This window comes from Rhinopithecus roxellana, chromosome 3, assembly GCF_007565055.1.
Source record: "Rhinopithecus roxellana isolate Shanxi Qingling chromosome 3, ASM756505v1, whole genome shotgun sequence".
In the NCBI taxonomy this organism is placed as follows: domain Eukaryota; kingdom Metazoa; phylum Chordata; class Mammalia; order Primates; family Cercopithecidae; genus Rhinopithecus; species Rhinopithecus roxellana.
This window is the reverse complement of record NC_044551.1, coordinates 171,331,049-171,355,525: the sequence shown is the minus strand read 5'-3', so window position 1 is coordinate 171,355,525 and position 24,477 is coordinate 171,331,049. Positions and strand designations below refer to the sequence as shown.

Genomic DNA, 24,477 nt, shown 5'->3' with positions numbered 1-24,477 from the left:
AGGTGGTGGTAACCATTCCCAGCAAGGGATCTAGCAGGTAGGAAAGTCCAGCGTGTCAAGGTAACAGAAAATAGGTTAAATTCTGAGTCAGGCAGGAAGTTCGTCTGGCTGCTAGCACAGAAGCTTAGGCAAAGCAGGCATTTGTTCTTTCACTTAAACAAGTTCAGTGGTGGGCAGTCCACAGGTGGTGTGATGACTTCACAGGTATCAGGAACCAAGACTCCTACATTTCTGGTGTACCATTCTTAGTACATGAATTTCATCCAAATGGCCCAAGATGGCTGCTGCAGCTCCTGTGATCATGTCAATGCAGACAGCAGGAAGAGGGGAGGGGAGGGTAAAAAGAATACCTGCCAGTTGTCTGTCTTTTTCTTTCTTTCTTTTCCTTCCTTCCTTCCTTCCTTCCTTCCTTCCTTCCTTCCTTCCTTCCTTCCTTCCTTCCTTTTTTTTTTTTTCTTTGAGACGGAGTCTAGCTCTGTTGCCCAGGCCTGAGTGCAGTGGTGTGATCTTGGCTCACTGCAGCCTCCGCCTCCCGGGTTCAAGCGATTCTCCCGCCTCAGCCTCCTGAGTAGCTGGAACCACGGGCACATGCCACCATGCCCGGATAATTTTTGTATTTTTAGTAGAGACAGAGTTTCACCATGTTTGCTAGGCTGGTCTTGAACTCCTGACCTCAGGTGATCTGCCCGCCTCAGCTTCCCAAAGTGCTGGGATTACAGGCATGAGCCGCTGTTCCTGGCTAGATTCACCAATTATTAACATTTGCTACATTTTTCTCTCTTGCTCCGTATGTGCTTCCCTCAGAAGAAGGGGGCACGGATACTGGGTCACCACTTTCTAGCAGGATGGATCCTTTCCCCCGCCACATACCCCTACCACCCTTTAGAGCATGGGGTGGCAAAGCTCGGGCTCGTGGGCCTCCGGTGGCCAGTCCCTAAACCTGCAAGTCCTCAGGACTTCTCACTGTTTTTGTTCTCTCTTTCCCCAGGAAATGGGCCTTTCCATTCTTTTCTTCCTCTCCCCTTCCTAGGAATGTACTCTGGAAGCTTCTCGGAAGGGAACATGACAAAAGGTGGGAAAGGTTTTAGAGAAAATCCTAGTTGCAGCAGCTGGAGCAGAGAGTTCTCTTAAGCAGATCCTGGGGATCCCAGCCCCACCTGGATTCTACAAATATCCAGATTTGCCTTTGTAACTGTGTGTGTGGCGCCTGGCAGATTAAACATTTAGCAACATTTCTGCTATCCAGAGGCCTCAGAGTCCTGCAGGGCAGGCAGGATGGAAAGCTGAGAACAGGGAGGGGAATGGGGGACATTTACTGAACATCTACAATGCCAAGTACATTCACAGCGCCAAGTACTCCATCCATTATGTCATGACGTCCTCACAGCAATCCTTCAAAGCAGGCATTTTCATTCCCATTTTACAGATAAGGGAATTGATACCCAGAGAGGGAAAGTCACTGGCCTTTGTTCTTTTCAATCAGTCTTCCCTGAGTGCCTACCCAGTGCCAATATCATTCCAGGTACAGGAGCTGCAGCAGGAAATAAGACCAATGAAGCCCTTGCCCCTCTGGAACTCAGCATTCTAGTAGGATGGGCAGACAATTCACAACTAGTAACCACAAAAGATGTTTCCACTGTGCTGCTCTTGTAAAAATCATCAGCGACGCTCACTTTGCTAAATCTATTGACCAATCCTCCCTGCTCCCTCTGACTTCTGAGTACTTCCCATAAACCAGATGCTGTTGTAGGCCCTGGGGACACAGCTGTGAACAAGAGAGGCCCTGGGGGCTGGGCGTGGTGGCTCATGCCTGTAAGCCCAGCACTTTGGGAGGCCAAGATGGGTGGATTACCTACGGTCAGGAGTTCAAGACCAGACTGGCCAACATGACGAAACTCTGTCTCTACTAAAAACACAAAAATTATCCAGGTGTGGTGATGTGCGCCTGTAATTCCAGCTACTCAAGAGGCTGAGGGAGGAGAATCACTTGAACCCGGGAGGCGGAGGTTACAGTGGGCCAAGATCGTGCCACTGCACTCCAGCCTGGGCAATAGAGCAAGACTCCGTCTCAATAAATAAATAAATAAATAAATAAATAAATAAATAAATAAATAAAATAAAAGGGCCTTGGGGACCTTGAGGAAGGCAAGGGATGAGTAAAATAAATCAGTAAAATATATGGTGTGTCAGGAGGTGACAAATCCTGGGGGCAGTCAGGGAGGAGAAGCAGAGGAATTGCTGCACTGGGGCTGAGGGGTCGAACAGTCACATACGATGGGCAGGGATCGTCTCCCCTGAGAGACGCTAGGAAGTGAGGGGACAGCCTCTGGAAATCCTAAGGCAGGAGGTGGCTGGCACATCTGCAGATCTGCATGACTGAAGACCACCGTGGTTGCAGCAGAGGGAGGGAGAGGAGGGCTGGAGGGATGAGGGCCTTGTGGGCTCCTGCGCTGTGAACAGAGGAGGGAGTGATCCAGATTTCATTTTAATGGCTGCTGTGTAGGGGGTAGGGAGTGGACTATTCCTGGGCAAGGGTGAAAGCTGGGGACCAGTTCAGAGGCCATCACCATCACACAGGCAGCATGACTGTCACTTGGGCTGGGATGGTGGCAATGGACACCAAGAGAAGTGGTTGGGTCCTGGATGTTCTGAAGGGAGAACTGGTCATGGCATGTGCTAACATGTGAGAGACAGAGCCCCAGGACCATTCCAACGTTTTCGGCTGAGCAGTTGGAAGGGTGGAGAAGACGGTTGGAAGAGCAAGTCTGGAGCGGGGCAGAGGAGGTGTCAGGAATTCAGCTTTGGACATGGTAGCTCTGAGATGCACATTAGATACCCAGATGGAGCTGTCGGGCAGGCAGTTGGATATGCTCTTCTGGATTTCTGGTGGCGGCTAAGCATGTCACCGTCTCAATGACATTCAATGCCCATTACTGGATAAGGGCATGAAACAGCAAGTACTGATAGAACAGAGAAGAGGTGCCAGGGCTGAGTCCTAGGGCCTTCTGATTCAAAGAGGAGAAACCATTTTGTTCACAGCTGTGCTTCCCAGAGCCTAAAATGGTGTCTGGCACAAAGTAATTGGTAGGTCATCATTTTTTGAATGAATAAACGAAATAAGTAGTGTTAAGCGCTAAGAAAGAAATAGAACAGGGTGATGAGTTCGAGGGCATGGGGGAGAGTGCTCTTCTCTAGATAGGGTAGCAGTCAGGGAAGGCCTCTTTGAGAAGGTGACATTTGAACCAAGCCCAGAAGGACAACGAGAAGTTCTGTAAAAAGTTGCTGCGAAAACTGAAAGTGCAAAGGCCCTGAGGCAGGAACAAATCTGGCCTTTTGGAGGCTCCATGTGCTCAGGGTATGGGAGGCTGGATCGCCCAAGAACTTTGCAAGCCCAGGATCTGGACTTTGGATCACATCCTGGGTGTCCTGGAGGTTTTTTTTTTTTTTTTTTAGATACAGTTTCACTCTGTTGCCCAGGCTGGAGTGTAATGGCGTGATCTTGGCTCACCACAACCTCCACCTCCCCAATTCAAGCAATTCTCCTGCCTCAGCCTCCCAAGTAGCTAGGATTACAGGTGCCCGTCACCATGCCCAGCTAGTTTTTGTTGTTGTTGTTGTTTGTTTGTTTGTATTTTTAGTAGAGACAGCGTTTTACCATGTTGGCCAGGCTACTTTTGAACTCCTGACCTCAGGTGATCCACCTGCCTCGGCCTCCCAAAGTGCTGGGATTACAGGCGTGAGCCATCACACCTGGCCTTGGTTTTAAACAAAGAAGTTATGTGACCAGATTAATATTTTAAATGATCCCCCCGAGGAACCTGGAGAACTTTCTGTAGGAAAGCAGGAGTGGAAGCAAATGGAGTGTCAGGAAAGACTCATGTAGCAGCCAAAGTCATAGTCAGCTTTCCTGGGGTCAGAGGAGTCGGGAGGGAGAGGAATGGGCAGATTCAAGATATTTTAGGAACAGGATGGTAGGGCTGGGATTCAAGAGCCCCTGCTGGTTCAATCCCAACATGAAGATGTCCCCCATAGACAGACTTGGGAGGACTCAGGGAGGGGCCAGAATGCCTGTAGGGCCAGGGGGTTGCTCTTAAGGTCTCTCCTTAGTCACGTCAATCCAAGATTCCAGCGGCTTCCCCAGGCTGGAAGCTGTGGGAGGTGGTGGGAAGGGGTGCTGTGGCTGGGAGGGCCATTCCATGCTGGGCTCTGGGCCACAGTTGTAAGGTAGCTAAGACCATGCCCGGTACTGGGGGACAGCCCTTCCTTCCTTTTTCTTCATCAGATCTAGATTCCTGGCCAGCACAGTGGCTCACACCCGTAATCCCAGCACTTTGGGAAGCAAAGGCAGGAGAATGGCTCACACCTGTAATCCCAGCACTTTGGGAAGCAAAGGCAGGAGAATCACTTGAACCCTCCCAGGCTGATCTGAGACTAGTCTGGGCCACATATTGAGACCCCATCTCTTTTTTTTTTTTTTAATTGAAAATTAGCCAGACATGGTGGTATGCACCTATAGTCCCAGTTCCTCGGAAGGCTGAAAAAGGAGAATGAACCGAGGAGTTTGAGGCTGCAGTGAGCTATGATCATGCCACTACACTCCAGCTTGGGCAACAGAGTGAGACCCTGTCTCAAAACAACAACAAAAAAATCTAGATTCGTGATCTCTACCCAGCCTGGTCCTCCTCCAGTGCTCCCTCTGTCCAAATTTCTTCAATGCTCCTCCCACGGAGAGCGGGCAGTATGTCCTCTCCCTTGAATCTGGGCCTGTGACTCTAGTAGAATACAGCGGGTCTGATGTGGTGCCAGGTTTCAGGCCCAGGTCTTAAGAAACTGGCAGCTTCTGCTTCCTGTCTCCTGGGAGGCTTGCTCTGGGAACCCAGCCAGCACGCCGTGAGGGAGCCAAGCAGCCACATGGAGAAGCCACGCAGAGCGATCCTGGCCAGCACCCCCAGCTGAGGCTCTGGCGGACAGCTGGCATCAGCTGCCCCACGTGTGAGTGAGCAGATGACTCCAGCCCCAACCTGTAAGCCACCCTAGCTAACCTCCCTTTGGAGGAGAGCTGGGCTGTCCCACATTGCAGGCTTGTGAGCATAATAAATGATGATGATTGTTTTAAGCCACTAAGTTTGGGGTGGTTTGTTGTGCAGCAATAGGTAAGTGGGACACAGTGCTTCACCCCTCCAGGGCCTACCAAATATCACTGAGTTTTCCTTCTACATACCCCTTGAATCTATCATCACCTCTCCATCTTCTCTGCCACCCCATCTGTCACCTGGACGACTACATTAGCATCCTAGTCAGTGTTTTCCCACATCTTCTTGCAGCCACAGGGGTCTGTTTCCTGCACAGCAATCCAGAGAACCTGCTGAAAAGCATATCTGATTGCCTCCCCAGCCAGTCTGCACACACTCGGAATGCTCAGTGGCTCCCCACTGCCCCTAGGATCAGGCTTACCCATTTCTTTCCCCCTTTGCCTTCGCCCGCACTGGCTTGTCTTCTCGTCCACTGGTATTCCACATTCCCTTTGCCCCAGGGCATTTGCACATGCTGTTCCCACTCCCAGAGATGCCCTCCCCGACCCAGTTAATTATTTCCTATTATTTCTTGTTCATGCTTTAGGTCTCAGCTCAAATACCACCTCTCAGTGAGCTTCTTCCAACCCAGTGGTTCTTAAAACGGGGTCCCTGACCAGCAGCATCTGGGAACTTGTTAGAAATACAAACATCCTGGGCCAGGCACATTGGCTCACGCATGTAATCCCAGCACTTTGGGAGGCCAAGGTGGGCAGATTGCTTGAGTCCAGGTGTTCAAGACCAGCCTGGGCAACATGGAGAAAACCTACCTCTACAAAACAAAACAAAACCACCACCAACAACAAAAACTAGCTGGGCATGGTGGTGCACGCCTGTAGTCCCAGCTACTCGGGAGGCTGAGGTGGGCGAGTCACCTGAGCCGAGAAGTCAAGATGGCAGTGAACCGAGATGGTACCACTGCACTCCTGCCTGGGCAGCTGGAGTGAGACCTTGCCTCAAAACAATATAAACAAATAAATAAAACGGAAACATCCTCAGGCCCAAGCCCAGAACTAAGACGTCAGAAGTTCTGAGACAGGGCCCAGCAGCATGTGATGAGCAAGCTGTGCAGGTGATTCTGATAAACACACCTGAGAACTGCTGTTCTGAAGCCCCCAGCTTGGATGGTAGACTTTTTAGGTTCTCCCATCCCTGAATCCCTTTCCTTCAGTGGGTTGTGTTTGTGATGAAACAGATTGTCTGATAGACGCATAATCTCATAAACCTGAGCGCAGAGCCCGCTTGTTTTTTGCTCATCACCGTAGCAGCACCTAACCCTGTGCCTAGCACATATGAGGGCTTAAGGATGTGGGTTGAGCAAATACTCAGCCTCTAGATGGTCACGAGCCGGGGAGGAGCAGGGCCTTTTATACGTCTGGGATCCTAAAAGTGCCCAAGGGGAGGATGCAAAACTTTAAAGGACCTGGGGAGGCTTCAGCCTCCACAGAAAAGGGGTCATTCAGAAGGCTGAGAAAGGTGTCCAAAGCTTCCCCGCCTTCCTTCCCTATTCCAGTCCCCACCCTCCCCAGCCTGGGAGAACCCTCAGCTGACTTCTGTTGAGCAGGAGCCAGGCCTTGTTCTACGGGTTCTATATCATGTAATACCCTCAACAAGCTTCTGAGTTGTGTATGATTAACATTCTCATTTTACAGATGGGGAAACTGACTCAATGAAGCACAGGCTTGGCTGCAGTCAGGCTAGAATCAGGACTGGAACCCAGGCTGTGTGGCTGCGGCCCTGACCTTCACCATCCATGTCAGGCAGAGAACACTCAGGTGGGGCAGGAGGTAAGGTGGGGGCTGTAGGGAGCCTCATGTGTCTCCAAAGGGATTAGGTGCCTGTGAGGCAGTAGGTCCAGGAGGACCTTTCCAAATTCTCAAGAGAAACCAAAAATGTGAATCTTAGTATAAAATCCCCCTATGTCTAAATGTTGGCAGATGATTAAACTTTTAAAAAACTCAGATGCCACTGGGTATGGTGGCTCATGCCGGTAATCCCAGCACTTTGGGAGGCTGAAATGGGAGATCACTTGAGCCCAGGAGTTCGAGAGCAGCCTGGGCAACACAGTGAGATCCCTTCATCTCTAGTCAAAAAAATATTTTATTTAAAAATAAACAAACAAACTCAGGTGCTTCCAGAGACCAGATGAATACCTGCTCTGATGCAAGGATGGGGATGGTGCCAGATGGCCCCACGGCCATGTCAGTGTCTCTGCTTCTGTCATCTGCAGGGCCATCCACCTCACATTCTGGGGTCACCCTCCATGGGATGCAGACCTTGCTTTCCCTTTGGGCAGACTCCAAATATTGACCCTTACCTTCACGTCTTGGCCCCCACGGTGTGGGGCTGGGTTGGCTTGGTCACAGCTGCTTCCCCAGTCCCAGGCCTGCATGGAGAAGGCACTCACTAAATGTTTGCTGTTGAGGTAATCAGGCTGGCCTCTCTACCCCAACGGACCATGGCCCCACCCTCTCCCCCGCCCCAGGTGGGTGGGGCAGGTGCTGGTGGGTTAAAAGCTGGTAGCTGGGGGCTTTTCAGATGCTGGGTTGTCCATGGAGCCTGAGCTGGGCATGGCTACTGCAGGCCTTGTGAGTGCCCCTGCCTTCCCCTCCTGGAGCAGGGGACAGGCAGGGTGGGCACAGGGACAGCCAGGGCCAGAGCTCACTACCCATCCTGACTCCTTTTTTTTTGCTCAGGTGAGTGAAGCTAAGGGTGGAATCCAAGAGTGGGAGGAGGAGGAGGAGAAGGAGGAGGAAGCAGCAGAGAGGACGCCCATGGGAGAAAAGGTTCCGAACTCTCCCAGGACTTTGCTGTCTCTGAGAGGGAAGGCCCGGATGGGGATCCCCATGGAAGTCAAGCTGGAGCTGCACCTCCTGCAGAATAGGTAGGAAGGAACCTGCGGGTGGAACACAGCCCCCTGCTTTCAGGCCAGCCTCTGTGCTGGCAGCGTGGCCTTGGGCAACCCCTCCTTTCTCGGCCCTAGCTCTTCATCCGTGGGAGGCCAGAGCTGACCTAAGCCTTGGGCCCTGTTGACCCTTCCAGCCCTAACCCCTCAGAGACTGTGGGTCAAACACCCCCACTCCTCCCCTGCCCTTCAGGACAACTGATTTCGTTCACCTACGAGCGGAATTCTCTGCCCCAAATCTCATCTCCCGGTGCGCCCTTGAAGGGGCGGGTCCTCCCTGTCAGTCCAGGTGTCCCGGGGGTGGACTCAGGAGCTCTCTGCTTCCGCCTGGCTACCTCCCGCTTCCCCCACCAGGTGGGCTCTGTGGTTCTTCAAGAATGACCGCAGCCGGGCCTGGCAGGACAACCTGCACCTGGTCACCAAGGTGGACAGTGTGGAGGACTTCTGGGCGTGAGTGTCTGTCCCCAGTGGGGCTAGAGTTGGGGGTCTCTGAGCTCTGGGCTCCCTCTCTCCAGGTTAAGCCAGCCCTCCCTAGGGCCTTTCAGCGCTGGTGAGGGCTGGGGCTTGGTGGGTTCTGCCCAGGGGGTGTAGAGCACAGCCACCCCCCACCCCACCACCTTCTCTGGGCTCAGGGAGAGAACCTGGGGAGCGGGAGGAGCAGGGAGCTGACCCTGACTCAGCCACTCCATGACTCTGTGACCTGGGCAAGTTCCTTCCCCTCTCTGAACCTGTCTCAGCTGCAAGGGGAGGACTCGGCTGCCCCAGTGTCCAGGTGCTCACAGGAGTGGCTCTGAAAAGGGCTGCACTAAGCCCTAGGGAGGGCGAGAAGGCCTCGGCTGTAGCTGGAGGGGGGCGCATGAGGGGGTCCAAAACCCTCCCCAGGGGTTGGCTCAGCCTTCACTGGGAAGACTCCGTGGAGAAGGTGGGTCTTGAGAGTTTGGATAAACGGGGGTGAAATCCCAGGTGGCAGACCAGTGTAAGCAAAAGCTTGGAGGCCATGGGGTCGGATGAGGAGTTGGGAGGGCTGAGCCTAGTTGGAACCAGGCCCTAAAAAGCCTTGACTTTTGGCATCGGGGGGTGGGGGGCTCTCTCCAGGCTCTACAGTCACATCCAGCTGGCCAGCAAGCTCTCCTCTGGCTGTGACTATGCCCTGTTCAAGGTAAGCTCCCTTTCCCTCCTGCAAAGGGACAAGGGGTTGATCCCTCCCGGCTTCCACTGCATTAATCCCTCAGAGGGGTGGGGGTGGGGAGCTATGGGCCACCTCAGCAGAGTTGCGGTTTCTGACTGGAGGAAATGCTCCACAGGAGCCCGTACAGAGTAGGTCAGGCCCAAGCCGCACCTTGGAGGACCTTAAGAGGCGGGAAGGGGAAGAGCGGGGGAGAGAGATTGCTGGCCTGGCTCCTTAACTAGGGAAGGGCATCAGAATTGCTTGAGGACACTCACTGATGCCACACCCATCCCTGGAGGGCTGACATTTAGAGACCTCTCCAGGTGACTTCTGCCCTGCCTGGGAACCATGCAGCCAAGCCCGGGATGTCCCCCTTGCCTGCACTGGGGTCTGCCCCCTGAGGCTTCCATAATCCACCCCCATTTGAATGCTTATCTCAAGGAAGTCAGTAAAGGAGACATGCACATATACAACGCTATACAAGGTGACCAGTGCTGTCTGTCCGGGGGCTGAGTGGCTGGGGGTGGAACCTGCTTGCACGGAGGGAAGGAGGATAAGAGAATCTGGCCTACTTAGGGCCTCAGCAGAGAGCGGGTAAGACCGGGATGGTAGGTGGGTCCCCACTTCCCTTTGAACACAGGGAGGCAGTTGACTTGCCATCTGCCTTGCAGGATGGCATCCAGCCCATGTGGGAGGACAGCAGGAATAAGCGGGGTGGCCGCTGGCTGGTCAGCCTGGCCAAGCAGCAGCGCCACATTGAGCTGGACCGGCTGTGGCTGGAGACGGTGAGTTGGAGGAGGAGGGTCCTCAGGGGAAGAGATGGGCTGTGTGGGTCTCATGGTGGCAGTGGTCTCAAGGATGGCAGGCCAGTCCCTATGTCCCAGCCGGTGATCTCACAACTCCCTACTTCGGGTCCAGCTGCTGTGTCTGATCGGGGAGAGCTTTGAGGAACACAGCAGGGAAGTATGTGGGGCCGTCGTCAACATCCGCACCAAGGGGGACAAGATCGCTGTGTGGACGAGGGAGGCAGAAAACCAGGCGGGCGTGCTGCACATTGGGTGAGGAGGTTCTCTGGCACGGGGTGGGGGCTGGGTCTCTTCTAGAGGGAAGGTGGGTGGAGGTGGCTTGGCCTCCAAGGGAGACCTCTGGAAGTCTCCATAGCCTGTCTCCTTTCTGCCTTGCCCACCTGTAAGGAAGGGTCTGGTGTCCAGATTTCTAACTTTCTATTATGGCAGTGCAGTTCTCCTTTTGCATTAAGGGGGTCATATTTTGTTTTTCCACATGGATAAGACACGACAGGTGTGGCTGTGGCCAGAATGAGGGTAGGAGTCTGGTGGCCTAGGTTATCTCTAGGACCCTCTGATGACTACCTGTGTCTCTTTTCCTGTGTCCCCCGCACCTGCAGGCGTGTATACAAACAGCGCCTGGGCCTCTCCCCGAAGACCATCATTGGGTACCAGGCCCACGCAGACACAGCCACCAAGAGCAACTCCCTAGCCAAGAACAAGTTTGTGGTGTGAGGGGGGCCTTGGCACCCCTTCTATGTAATGGGACAACCTCATTACTTTGCGGGGTTGGGGTGGGACTGGGGAGCAGACAGCCTAGTTCTTACCTGTCCTCAAGTGAACAGGAATGCAAACACTCTTTAACATGAGTTGGGGCCTGGGCCCTAGGGGCCAGGTGGGGGTAGTGGTGGCAGTCTGAGGACCTAGCTTGTCCTGGGGCCACAGGACAGCAGCAGGGTGGAGGAAACTCCCAGGGGTGGGGTGAGTCATGGCGGGGGAGGAGAGCTCTATGGTAGGCGGAGAAGCCCATAGTCCAGTGTTTACTCTGTTGCTACCCAAGAAGGGGGCGAGGTGACCTGAGAGACAGATTCTCCCATGGGTGGGGGGCTCAAGGGCACAGACACTCTGGAGGGTGAACGCCATCATTTGTACAGAGGGATATGTGGGTTGCTGAGGACTGAGAGAGCCTTGCAAGGCCGCTCCCTTTCTCACTAGCTGTGGCCAGGCTGTCTGGGCCTTGCCTGCCTCAGAACCAGACTGAAGTGGAGGTGGGGGGATGCTGGGCTAGACCTCACCAAGGTTCTGGTAGAAGTGGATAAACTTGATAATAAAAGCTTAAGCATGTTTCTGTTCCTGTTTTAAATAAATACTTCTGAACAAAGTTGGAATTATTTTTAAGAGGACTTAAACTGGAGTAAGATTCAGGTTCCCCCAAACTTTGATCTGCCCGTGTCCTGTCTTACAGGGGCTCATTGTGAGATCACTGGGTATCAAGGAGCCTGACCAGGACCCAGGCCAGTATGGAGGATAGGGGGCGCGGCTGGGGGAACTCAGCCACCAAAGGGGCTTGAGCCAGGTGCTGGGGCATATGCACCTGGCAGGGTGCAGCCGGCGTGGCACCAAGGCCCAGGCCCTCGTTTGGCCTGAGTTTGAGCCAGAATAAGTAGAGCTGAATTTCCGCTGGGTGAAGGTGAGCCTGATGCGACCCCACAATGATAAAACGTCCTGCACGTGTTAAAAACTCAATCCGGACCAGCTTCCCCATTCGCCTGCCGGAGCCGCAGTTAATCTTCCCCTGGGATGGGCTCCAACAGCAGGCTGGGGATCGGGATGGCGCTGGTACCTAGCAGGGGAAGCAAGGCAGCCTCCGGTGCCATCAGCCGGCGTCCCAGGGAGGTCTACAGGACGCTGGGAAACGCGGCGACCGCGGCCTGCGCGGGGGCAGGACCTGGCCGAAGGCGGGGCTGCCAGGAGGTCCGAATCTGGCTGCGGGGGCCGAGCTCGGGGGCGGAGCCAGATCCAGAGGTTGTGCTCAGACGGGACTGAGTTGGGCTATGGGGGCGGAGCCAGGTGAGAAGGCGGGGCTCCAAAGGGACTAAGGGCTATGGGGGCGGAGCCCGGTCCAGAGGCGGGGCCCGGTCCAGAGGCGGGGCCCGGTCCAGAGGCGGGGCTTGGGCAGAGGCGGGGACAGCAGGGCTCCCGGCAAGGCGGTCTGGATGCTGAGGGCGGTCCCTGAGGGGCGGGCGGGGCCCCACCGGCGCTCTGTGTGGCCGAGGCGATGAAGCCGCAGCCGCCCGGCTAGGCCCCGGGCGGCTCTAGCCCAGGGCGGCCCGCGGGGCGCTGGGCCTGGCTCCCGGCTCCGGTTTCCGGGCCGGCGGGTGGCCGCTCACCATGCCCGGCAAGCACCAGCATTTCCAGGAACCTGAGGTCGGCTGCTGCGGGAAATACTTCCTGTTTGGCTTCAACATTGTCTTCTGGGTGAGCGCGGGGTCTGCGCCTTGCCCTGTGTTGGGGGGGTGGTGGGAGAGGGAGATTCAGTCTTCTGCTGGGGGAGAGCACTCCCTGCCCCAAGAGTTTGGAGCTCGGGACCATCCTCCCAGTTCTGCCACCCCCACGCCCACTTCCAGGACCACCCGAGGTAGCTACAGAGGCCCGGATGGCTGGGGGCGGGTCCCAGCTACAGCGTGGGGTGGGGGTTGGGGTAGGGAGTCTCCCTGAGTAATCCCGAGGCCCTGTGGAGAAAGGGAAGGTGTTTCCTTGAAGACCCTAGGGGCGTGCTAGGTGCGGGTTGCCCCCTCTCTCGCCCAGCCCTCCTTCCATCCCTGGGATGTGGGATGCGTGCCAAGCCCCACCACTGGTTTAGCTGGTAGGGAGGAGATTCTGGCGTGAAGGGGGCCTCCGGGCCCTTTGCCCGGCCTCCTTTCCCTTCCAGTAGTACCTGGGTCAGGTGCCTCACCTTAGGCTCCTGCAAAGTGGGGTGGGTCACAGCCCTCTCCCCAACCCAGTCCCGCACAAGGAGGCTGACCTGCCAGGATGGGCAGGGAGGGGCAATAGCGAGTCCTTGGCGGCTGGGAGGGGATCTCCCCAGTTGAGAGCCTGGGAGCTGGCCTTGGGGAACAGAATTCAACATTCCACAGCTGACAAGCTGAGGCTCCTGGGTGGAGCTGCCCCTACAGGGGAAGGGAGCAGCTAGTGCCCCTCCCAGGGTGGCGTCTGTCCCCCTGGGCCATGCCAAGTCTTTTTTCCCATCTCTCCAAAGCTGTGGCCTCTGCAGTCTCTGCTCCTGAGGCCTTGGATCAAGATGCTAGGCCCTTCCACTTGTGTTCAGCAAGACTCAGTGGCACTGCCCTCCACCCACGTGCCACTGAGCTCACTGCTGTGGTGGGTGCCCTTGCACTGCAGCACTAGGCTCTTGAGGGTGTGGGCAGTGTGTGGGAGCACTGGCAAGGAAGTCACAAGGCCTGGCTGTAGCAGGCCTGGCTAGGACACCTTGGGCAAGTCCCCTCACCTCTCCGGGCCTCAGCTTTCCTGCCTGGGAGGGGATGATAAAAAATCTGCCCGTGAGGGCTGTTAGGCAGATACAATCAGTTCAATTTGTTGTGTTCTCACAACTACCTTATTATCTACATTTTACAGATGGGGAAACTGAAGGAATAGACACACAGAAGTTAAGTCACTTACCTAGGGTCACACAGCCAGAAAGTACAGAGCCAAGGTGACAGCCCAGTGGGCCGAGGGTGGAGGTGAGGCAGAGCTGTGAGCAGAAGTAACCTCAAATACTGAGGGGGAGCAGGTGTGAGAGACCCGGGTTTGTGTGTTAAGGTGGCATGGAGAAGTGAGGGCTTCAGGTGATGGGTCTGATCTGGCTTCTGTTCTGGAGACCGCTTGCCTGGCTGATGTGTGGAGGGTGGATGAGAGGTAGGGCCTGGAGGTTTGGAACGCGGGTAGGGCTGGGGCAAAGCTGCGATGGTGAGGTGGGAAAGGAGGAAGGCTGCTGGGAAAGTCAAGAGGCTGAATTGACTAGGCTGGGTCACTTGGGGGCTGGAGAGAGGATTTCAGGTTTGGGTCAAGGTGGCCTAAGGTAGGATGCCTGTGAAACAGGCCCAGAGGTTTTCATGTTAATGTCAGGCAGACCCTGGTGTTGCTCTGCTTGGAACCTCCTTGTGGTTTCTTTTTTTCTTTTCTTTTCTTTTTTTTTTTTTTTTTTTTGAGACAGAGTTTCACTCTTGTTCCCCAGGCTGGAGTGCAATGGCACAATCTCGGCTCACTGCAACCTCCATCTCCCGGGTTCAAGCGAGTCTCTTGCCTCAGCTTCCCACATAGCTGGTACTATAGGTGTGTGCCACCACACCTGGCTAATTTTGTATTTTTAGAAGAGATGGAGTTTCTTCATGTTGGTCAGGCTGGTCTCAAACGCCTTACCTCAGGTGATCTGCCTGCCTTGGCCTCCCAAAGTGCTGGGATTACAGGCGTGAGCCACCGCGCCCGGCCATCCGGCTCATGGTTTCTGACTGCTGCTAGAGTACTGTCTAGTCTCCTCTCCACAGCCTCCAGGGCCCTGTGGATCCGGGCTGTCTGCCCTTCAGTTTGTTCCTTGAACTAGACGTGGTCTTGTGTCAGGGCCTCTGCCTCTGCCCAACCCTCCTCCTGGAACAGGCTTTTCCCTCTTACTCTTTTCATCATTCAAACCTCAGCTGAAATGCCCCCACCCTCCCTCCTGCCCTCTCTAAAGCTCACCTCCAACCCCAGCATCCCCCATCTCATCACCCTGCTCGATATTTGTTAAGGGATTTGTTTGTATCTGGAGTTTCCTTGTCTGCTCGCTCACTGTCCGTCTCCCCTGCTGGAGTGTAAGCTCTGTGAGGGTCGAGTCCGTCCTGTTCACCAGTGAATTCCCAGCATGGCAGGGATCAGTGCCGGTGGGTTGTGGAGATATTTGCTGCAGGCGGGTGGACGAAGGGGTGTGGGACCAATGTGAGGTCTGGGTGGAGATCGGGAGATGCCAGTGCCATGATGGGATGGAAGACGAGTGTGAGGAGGAAGAACAGCAGAAGGTGAGACTGGAGGCCGTGGGACCAGCTGCAGGTGTGGGGCAGGTGAAGGCAGAGCATCCTGGGAAGGAGCTCGGGGAAGAATGGGGTTGAGTTAACTGAAGGTGGGGTTCAGGAAGGAGAGAGTGGCACTCAGTCCCCTGTCCGAAGGCCAAGGGCAGGCCAAGTGGGAGGAGGCAGGAGAAGTGATGTTTGGTTTCACATCAGCAGACCCACCAGGTAGGATGGAAGGGAAGATGTTTCCAGAGAAAGAATAGAGCAGTGTGGGGAGCCCAAGGTCAGGGAAGGGAAGGTGATAAAGGCCTTGGCCATGGCTATGTGCTGAGGGAAAGGAGTCTGCAGAGAAAGCAGGTGGGTGGGGAGGTTGTAGGAGGTGGGGTCATGGCCCCAGGCTTGCCCCCTCTGAGACTGCATGCCCAGGAACCTGCCCAGGGTCAGGGGTGAGGGTAACCAGCCTTGACATCCAGGGCTCTTCCCAGTAGGGAATTGAGGCAGGAAGGTGGGAAAGCTGAGGATGGAGGAGGGGCACTTGGACTGCCCCGGTGGGGAGTCTCGCTGGTGTTCTGAAGGCCCAGGCAGAGCTGTGACTACGGGGCAAAGCCACTGGCATAGGCCAAATGCTAGCTGGATTCTGCTGGGGATCATTGAGATTCCTTGTCATTCAAGGGCGTCTGGTTGTGAGCCACAGAAACTGACTCTGGCAGGCGGTTAAAGGGGTAGGATGGGGCTGGGGAGGAGTGTCGAAGGTGGGGCAGCAGTCACAGGACTCTAGGGCAGCAGGAGAGCTGGACTTGGGAGGGTGCAGAATGGAGGCTAGGAGCCTGGAACCCAAACACCAGCTTCGGTCAGGAGTAAAGGCTCAGTATGCTGGTGCTGTCACTACCCCTGCTGCCACTGCTGCTATTGCTCCTTGGCAGGAGTGTCTTGGCCACAGTCTGTTCCAGTTTGGAGTTCCAGGAAGGGGCCCCTGATGTCCATCCCAAGGCTAGGGGAGGGTTCAGTCCTCCAGGCTGTGTCCTGTGGGGAAGAAGCACTGGGATGTGTTCTTGGGAAGATGGAAAGGACCCCAGATTCTGTTCACAGCCCTTGTGCCTCTTCCTCTCTCCACTGGCTTCCCAAAGGCCCTGGCCACTGGGGAAGGATGAGCCGGGAGAGTCCTGGGGCTGCTCCCAGCCCTGAGCTCTTTGCTGCTGCCCTTGCAGGTACTGGGAGCCCTGTTCCTGGCTATCGGCCTCTGGGCCTGGGGTGAGAAGGTAAGGCAGTGGGCGGGCGTGGGGCTGGTGTGGGACGAGGTGGTGGGAAGGTCAGCTCCCCACACCTGCCTCTGCTACCCGGCACAGGGTGTTCTCTCCAACATCTCAGCGCTGACAGATCTGGGAGGTCTTGACCCCGTGTGGCTGTTTGTGGTAGTTGGCGGCGTCATGTCGGTGCTGGGCTTTGCTGGGTGCATCGGGGCCCTCCGGGAGAACACCTTCCTGCTCAAGTTTGTGAGTGCTGCCCTCGAGATCCACTGGGAACCCCAGTCTCCTCCCATCCAGTTCTTGCAATACAGTTGGAGCCTAATGATGTGTAGCTTTATTATTATGTTATAATCGTCATCGTTAGATTCATGTTATCTATATTTACTAGGATCCTTTCTGTGGTATGGTAAGTGACCGAGACCTGGTGGCCCAAGCATAAAATATTTATTGACTCAAATAGGAAAAGTCCAGGGGTGTGCTGGCTGCCGGTGCATTTTGATCCAGGGGCTGCTACAGTGTCACTTGGCCTGCTTTCTCTGTTTCTCAGGTCCCCCCGCTCCCCCGTTTTGGCTCCATTCCTAGGTGGCAGGAGGCTCAGGAACAGAGCCGGCTTCCCCATGCCCTCCCAGGAACTCCTGCTGGGGGCTGAGAGCTCTCTTCCCAACTGTTTTCCCAAAGTGCTTTAATTGCATTTCCTTGGCTCTGATTGGCTGCCTCTGGACCAATCCCTGGAGGCCGAGGGAGGTAGTGCTCTGATTGGTGAGCTCTGGGCACTTGCCAGTCCTGTATCTGGGACTGGTGGGTGCAGGGAGGTGGCTCCATCCGAACCTTGGAAACTAAAGGTTTGCATGGAGGATGATTTTTCAGAGAGAGCAGGGTGTGATTACCAGACAAAGGGAATTGGGTGGGTAGGTAAGAACAGATGCCTTTTACTATCGTATAACAATACTAAAATAATAGAAGGTGGGGACTCTGGGCGCCTCTGGGTCTTGGTGGAGGGAGAGATGGAACCCTTCCCTGTGGCACACTCAAGCCCTGGGAGGCCACCAGAGCCCTGCGTCTCCAGCCCCCACTGTCTGTATGCCCCAACCCCAGTTCTCCGTGTTCCTCGGCCTCATCTTCTTCCTGGAGCTGGCAACAGGGATCCTGGCCTTTGTCTTCAAGGACTGGATTCGAGACCAGCTCAACCTCTTCATCAACAACAACGTCAAGGCCTACCGGGACGACATTGACCTCCAGAACCTCATTGACTTTGCTCAGGAATACGTGAGTCCAGTGTCCAGCCTGGGACACCTGTAGGAGGCCCCTTCCTGGCAGATGAATGAGGAAGCAAGTCCCCTATGATGGGACCATCTCCTTACCCACCTGGGCTAGCGGGCCTCGGAGAGAGACCCAGGAGTGTCCTCCTCCGAGAAGAGCCAGCCCCTAGTGATCCTTATGGCTCCCCATTTGCCTAGTGCCATAGGGCCATGGCCTTGGGGAACAGAGGGCATGGGCTCCACACTGGCAGCTCCCAGGCCAGGGCCCACGACACACAGGAGAATGGAGAAAATGAGACATAAAAATATAGATTTCTACTTCTGCTCAACCCTGGGCCCACAGTATCGGCTGGAGCTATGTTGCTGCCGCCCTTTTACTGGTACAGAGGCTCTGTTTGCCACTGTTCCCAACACTCTGTATTTTATTATATCTATCAGCCCTTATCTCTCATTTATACTGTATTTGGCCTCTGTGCATATTAGAGTTTAGACCCCTGACGGAAGGTCTGCCCTCAAGCTTGCAAACTTAACCCTAGTGAAGAGCAGCCAGAGAAGAGTTCCCGAAACCCTATCTGCCTCCCACCTGCACCATCTTGCCCACTCACCCCTTACCACAAACACACAGTCACACACTGTCACCCACAGTCACACCCACACCCAGTCACATCTCACAGGCACACTTGATCACACCTGCACCTACACATGGTACCACAGTCACACATGAGTCACACCCGATCACACCCACGCATGGCCACAGGCCCTTGGCACCAGTCACCACCAAGAGTCAGCTCTGGATCCAGAGATGAGGCAGAGCTGGTGCCTGCTTCAAGCAGCTCTCAACCCAGGGCAGAGGCAGACATAGCCAGGCAGTTATGATGCAATTCATTCATTCAGCACATGATTGTTAAGGGCCTACCATATGCCAGACCCCAAGCCAGGCCCTGGGGATTTGGTGGGGAAAAAAGCTGGGGCCTGTCCTCTCAGGGATGGCAGTTGGGAAGAGACAGATGGTGAACAAGCAGAACAAACGAATGTGTGCATGTACACACATGTGTGCAAAATTGTACATTGTGGTAAGAGTCAAAATGAAGGGTGGAGAATGGGAAGGCCTCTGCGTGGTGAGCTTGAAGCCTCCCAAAGGAGGAGAAGGAAGAGAAGGGAGAGTGTCCTCTAGCAGGGGCAGCTGGCACTGAGCAGGTGCCAGGAGGCAGGTAGAGGCTGAGCCCTGCCCTGGGACCAGCACATGCAGGGCGTGTGGCAGGCCTGGCTCCTCCAGCTCTCTGGCTCGGCCCCGGCGCCTGTCTGTGTCTGCTGCCGAGCTTGAGCTCCCCCAGCCCTGTGTGCTGCTCTTCAGCCCTGGTGCTGCTGCTCAGTGAAGGCTGTGCGCACCCGTGTGCCCCACAAGACCGTGGTTCATGGCAGATCCCAACCTCGCCATTGCCCCTGCCTAGCTAGGGGACAGCTTAGGGTGTTCTGGGTGGGGGTGATAGGGTGCAGATGATGCCAGCTGGCATGGAGGAAATGGTGTGGGATGGCTATGGGAGTGGCAGGGCTGGGGTGGGCAGGACTCCCCTCCTGTCCCTGCACTGAGGAGAAGAGGGCTTTATAGAACCTCTGGGGCAAGTGTGGGAGGCCTGCTGCAGACATGGGGCTCAGCGGTCTCTGCCGCCACAGGGCTTGGCCCAGCGCCTGCCTCTCAGGTAGTCCGGAGGAAGCCATGGTCGTTGAACCAGTATCCTTGTCCCACTCCCTCCCTTTTTCTAGCCTCTCTTGGGCCGGGGGGAAAGCTCAGGATCCCCTCCCTTGTACCCCTCTGCCTCCCCAACCTGGAACCTGGAGGTTGGGCCCAGGCCTGTGGGGATGGGGAGGTGGTCACCCACCTGGCTGTCCCAGCCCTGTCCCTGACAGCCCTGTTTTCCTGCAGCCTGGGCTTGTCCCCAAACAGGCTGAGGCTCCTGGGGTGGGCCTGGCTCACCTGGGGCTCTCCCCTTCCCCCACAGTGGTCTTGCTGTGGAGCCCAAGGCCCCAACGACTGGAACCTCAATATCTACTTCAACTGCACTGACTTGAACCCCAGCCGGGAGCGCTGCGGGGTGCCCTTCTCCTGCTGCGTCAGGGACCCTGCGGTGAGTGGGGCTGGGAGAAGAGAGGTGAGGGGCTTTCCAGTGCACAGACTCCAGGGAAACCCCCCACGGGGCCCTGCTCTGCTTTGTCCTGCTCTGGAGGCACGGATGCTGGGGGAGGTCGTTTTACATGGGTGGCACTGAAGCCTGTTGGGACGCGGCTGCTTTCCCTGTTCAGCAAGACCTGTCTTTTTTATTGTAATGAGATGGAAACCGCAGGACCCTGGGGCACAGGGATGGGGACTGGCCTGGAGGGCCTCCCTGCGCCCTATACATCCACAGAAACAGCCGCAGCCATTGTCTGCTCCTGGCCAGCTTGAAGGTTGGCCAGGCTGTCACTCTCAGTTACAGTTGTATGTGGCAGGGGTCGCCTGGGCCATTGCCAGCCACCACCCCACTGGGCCACCATTGCAGGGTAGCAGGGAGTGGGGACCTCTGTCCCTTTATGACTTTCTTCAGGGCAGAAACCTCTTCTGGTGATGTTTCTTCAGTCACAATTCATCTGGGGTGCCAAGGGCCAGGTTTCTCCCCATTCTTATCTCCCCATAAGAATGGGGAGAAACCTGCAGGCAGGATTCCTGAACGGAGGCAGGTCTAGGTTGGCGATTGCAGCCATGCATTCCAGCGTCTGGGAAAGAGGCACGTGGGGCCAGGTGCAGTGGCTCATGGGAGGATCACTTGAGTCCAAGAGTTCGAGACCAGCTGGGGTGACACAGTGAGACCTCAGGTCTACAAAAAAAAAAAAAAAAAAAAAAATTAGACAGGCATGGTGGCACAATCCTGTGGTCCCAGCTACTTGGGAGGCTGAGGTGGGAGGATCACTTGAGCCCAGGAGGTTGAAGCTGCAGTGAGCTATGATCATGCCACTGCACTCCCGCGTGGGCCATGGAGTGAGACCCTGTCTCAAAAAAAAAAAATAAAAGAGGCACATGGGCCTCAGAGAGCCTCACTTAAGACTGGCAGACACAGCAGACTCCATGGGCCTATCTGCTTCCTCTGAGAAGGAAAAGCCACTGCAATGACCAGGTACCATGGACCCCATGGGATGTGTTCCTCACCAAGTCACGAACTGGCCTGTCTCCCCTCAGGAGGATGTCCTCAATACCCAGTGTGGCTATGACGTCCGGCTCAAACTGGTGAGAGGGGTAGGAACAGGGCTGGGGCAGGCGGGGGTACTGGGATGGGAATGCGACTGTCTATAACCTCCTCTGGAAGGGGTGAGGCGTTCTTTGGGGAGAGGGTGCTGGGTCCCAGGAACCAGCCAGACACCCAGGCAGCAGAGCAGGAGTAGATCCCTGGGCCTGGGAAGATGTGGGTTTACTCAGTCCTGCTCTGTGGAGCACCCTTGGGGTGCCTGGCTTTGCCCTAGAGACCAGAGATTTGGTGCTCATGAAACAGTCGGCTCTGGAGGAGCGGAGGGAGAACGACGGTAAGCCCTTAGAGAAAGCAGTGTGAACAGCCATGTGACGGTCTCAGTCGAAAGCTTGGAAGAAAATAAGGGAGGTAATAGGAGAGGAGCCAGGCAGGCAGGAGGGGGCGTGCATCTGTGCTGAGGCCCCAGGAGAAGAGCTGGCTTTGTGGAGGCCCTGTGGGGAGAGGTGCTGCAGGTTTAGGCCCTGGGCTGGGTGTGAGCTTGGCAGGCTGGGGAGGGAGGGAGCCGGCCTGAAGGGCAGGCAGGCTGAGCCTGGTGCCTGCGTGTCCCCAGGAACTGGAGCAGCAGGGCTTCATCCACACCAAAGGCTGTGTGGGCCAGTTTGAAAAGTGGCTGCAGGACAACCTGATTGTGGTGGCAGGAGTCTTCGTGGGCATCGCCCTCCTCCAGGTATGCTTGTGGCCCCACGTGCCCCTCCCCTTGCCGGGGCTGCCCTTGCTCTCCCCTCACCTGTCCTCTGTCTTACAGATCTTTGGCATCTGCCTGGCCCAGAACCTCGTGAGTGACATCAAGGCAGTGAAAGCCAACTGGTGAGGCCGCCACAGGCCATGGCCACATGCCCAGCCTACCCAGGCCTCTGGGGGGCCCCCCAGGACCCTCCTACTATACTCATGATGGGCAAGGCTACAGGAGCCGTTCCTGCTGGGACTGAGCCCTGAGGGGTTTGCCTGAGCTGCTGTGCTGTCCACCCACGGAGAAAGCTGCCGTGCCTCTGCCTGGGCCGCTTGTCCTGTGTGCGTGTGTACACACACATGCAGGCACACATGTGCACAGGGAGCCACCGTCTTGGCTACATTTGGGGTGGTGGGCTCTCCAGGGGACTAGGAAGGGTGCAGCTCAGAGGGTGCAGGCCAAGCGGGGTGGGAGGCGCTGTGTGGAGGGCCCCCCCATTCCCCACCCCCGATGCTGGGATGCACCTTTCTGTGCACAGCTGTATAGGGCGTGTTGCCTGAGCCACCGCCTCACGCAGCTTCAGAGCACTCTTTTCTATGAGCTGTAACTTTGAGCCTGCCAGGAACCCAGCTCAGCCTCAGTGTCCCAGACTCTGAAATGGGTTCCAGATTTTTCTTTCTCTTGCTTGCCTCTCAGGAGCAAATGGAATGATGACTTTGAAAACCACTGGCTTACACCCACCGTTTCCGAGGTCCTGTCCACGGTGGGGCCTCAGCAGAACTCTGTGATTGGGGCCCCTGGCCTGGCCCCACCCAGCCGACATGCTTTCTTTGGCCTGGGTGGTTTATACCCTGAGCCAACCTTTAAAAATTGGTAGATTTCACATAAGCGTCCAGACCCACAGCTTCTCTTGAAGAATGACCACCTGACTACGCCAGCTCTTCAGTGGCAGCACTACCTGGGACACTGCCTCCCCAGTCACCGAGGGCCTCAGCTGGCCTGTTCTACTCACCTAAGTGCCGCCTGATGCTTGTACACTAGGAGCTGGCCTCTCCTGCCACTGCAGGTTATTCCCTGCACCTCAAGGCCGCTGCGGGCCAACCTGGAGTGCAGCACAGGGACCTGAAGGGTGGGGAGGCTGGACCCCACTCTGAAGAGGGTGCAGCCTGGGAAGGGCGGCTTTGCTGGGGACTGCGGTGGGAGTAGAGTGCCCAGGAGAGGGTCTGAGGGGTGGGTTGGGGTCAGGACAGTTTTGCAAAAGAAGTAGCTGGAAGCTATGGGACTGGGGGGAGCCTGCTTGGGGGCTCTGGATGGTTGATTCCTAGGAATCAAGTTCAGCATCTTCGCCGTGGCTGCAGAGCTGCCTGATGGGCACTAGAGGGCGCGCCAGCCCCGCACTCCCTGGGTCTGGCTTCCTCCTGCAACCTCAATGTGGTAGAGCCTGTGCCTGCCTACTGGCGCCCCGGGGTTCCGAGAGTTTGGGAATTTCTCAAGAGCCAACTGGCTCAGGCTTGGGAAGGCTGGCTGCTGCCCTCAGCTCTGCCTCATCAGCTATGTGAAGGGGTATGTGTGGAGTGATCCTGCCGCCCCCTGCCTGGGCTCATCCAGAGATCTCAAAGTCAGATGACCCTGGGTCCACGTAGGTGGTATAAACGGATGAAACAGGCCCTTGAGTTGGGAGCCTGCCTCACAGTGACTTTACGTCTGTTGCTGGAGACAAAGACATCGTGTTGAGAGAAAGTTCGCACAAGCTAGTCGGTAACAGCCACTTACCTTGAGACCGATAGAGTGTGGTGGGGATGGGGGCAGAGCACGGGTCCCCATCTGACAGTGGCCGCTGCCGTATTCAGGTGTAGCTAATTGCTCTGGTGTGGGAATACAGGCCTAATGCCAGAAATCTGGAGAAGCCAGAAATACAGATTTGTATGCGAGATGTCCTGATTTTTTAAGTTGTTGGCAGAAACTAATTCAGAAATCAAATCTGCAGGCCAAACAAGGTGCAGGGCCCAGTTTTGGCCCCATGCCCCTGTAGGTCCCTCCGGGACAGTCACCCCTGGGGCCCTGGCTGCTCTGCTATTCAGGGATGCTGGGCACTGCTGCTGGGTGGCCAGGGTGTGGGGCATGCGCCCAGCAATGTGGCTCCTTGGCCCCACTGGACAGTGTCCTGGGCCCCTGACAGGCACTGGCTGGGAGTGGTTTATACATATACAATAAATGCAGCTCACAGCATTGTGCATGTGTCTTGCATTTTCACTTTCATTTTATCCCTCAAGACACACAACACCCTGTGTGGTAGAATTTCTTTTCCTGTTGAGGAGATGGACTCTGGAGGGAGGTTGCCTGGAGCGCACAGCTGGGAGGAGGCACACCAATCTGACCCCTCTTGCTGGAGTTTTGCACCACACCTGTCCTGTGTATCTGATGCATTTGGGTTAAACCTCTGTACTCAAAATAATAAGGGTGGTTCATTCATCCCCCAAGTGTGAGGTGAATATCAACTGAGGGGTGGAGATACAGAGAAGGGCAAGGTCCTGCCTGTGTGCTGCATTCTTGTGGGGGAGACACAGAAAGCAAGCTGGCCAGCATTTTTGTTAGTAATACATGCTATGAAGAAAGCAGGAGTGACTGCAGAGGGGCCTGGGAGAAGGGGAGCGGAGAGGCACCATCTCTGGGCTTCTCTGGGGGAATGATGTTCTAGGTTTTAGTACCAGCTTCTGTAGAGGCCCTGAAGCCAGGGTGGGCTCCGTGTGAGGGACCCTGGGGTGGCTGGAGATGTGGGAGTGGGGAGGGGCAAAGGGCATGAGCACAGGGAAGTGGTGTAACCAAGATCTGTTTGGAAACAGGATTGAAGAGATGGGATGGGAGTGATGAGTAGGAGCAGTTGAGGCCCTGGCTAGGGACCCAGAGTAATCCAAAGCTCAGTTCTGCTACTGGATATCCATTCTTCCATCCATCCACCCACATTTACCATCCATCCATCCATCCACTCACCCACCCACCCATCCATCCACACATTCACTCATCCATCTGGCCACATGTTCACTCATC

At 55.8% G+C, this 24,477-nt stretch overlaps 2 protein-coding genes across 5 annotated transcripts; both read left to right on the top strand.

Moving 5' to 3' along the window:
• Positions 1-7,482: 7,482 nt before the first annotated feature.
• EIF4E1B (eukaryotic translation initiation factor 4E family member 1B) lies at positions 7,483-10,665 on the top strand. The gene is made up of 7 exons (XM_010386394.2): positions 7,483-7,497; positions 7,769-7,956; positions 8,332-8,427; positions 9,073-9,136; positions 9,817-9,930; positions 10,064-10,203; positions 10,551-10,665. Exons 1-7 carry the CDS (start codon positions 7,483-7,485, stop codon positions 10,663-10,665), a joined length of 732 nt encoding a protein of 243 aa, XP_010384696.2.
• A 1,448-nt stretch (positions 10,666-12,113) lies between these two features.
• On the top strand, positions 12,114-23,665 carry TSPAN17 (tetraspanin 17). 4 transcript variants are annotated; one of them, XR_004056433.1, is made up of 9 exons: positions 12,114-12,408; positions 16,184-16,234; positions 16,322-16,468; positions 17,318-17,488; positions 19,482-19,607; positions 20,693-20,749; positions 21,310-21,426; positions 21,505-21,770; positions 22,126-22,264. XR_004056433.1 is itself a non-coding variant. In XM_010386395.2 (9 exons), exons 1-9 carry the CDS (start codon positions 12,322-12,324, stop codon positions 22,304-22,306), a joined length of 990 nt encoding a protein of 329 aa, XP_010384697.2. In that variant the 5' UTR covers positions 12,114-12,321; the 3' UTR covers positions 22,307-23,665. The 4 variants fall into 4 exon arrangements, 3 of the variants coding, with proteins under 3 accessions (XP_010384697.2, XP_030783616.1, XP_030783614.1); XM_010386395.2 differs by having other exon boundaries at positions 20,693-20,740; positions 21,505-21,566; positions 22,126-23,665; XM_030927756.1 differs by having other exon boundaries at positions 21,505-21,566; positions 22,126-23,665.
• Positions 23,666-24,477: the final 812 nt, after the last annotated feature.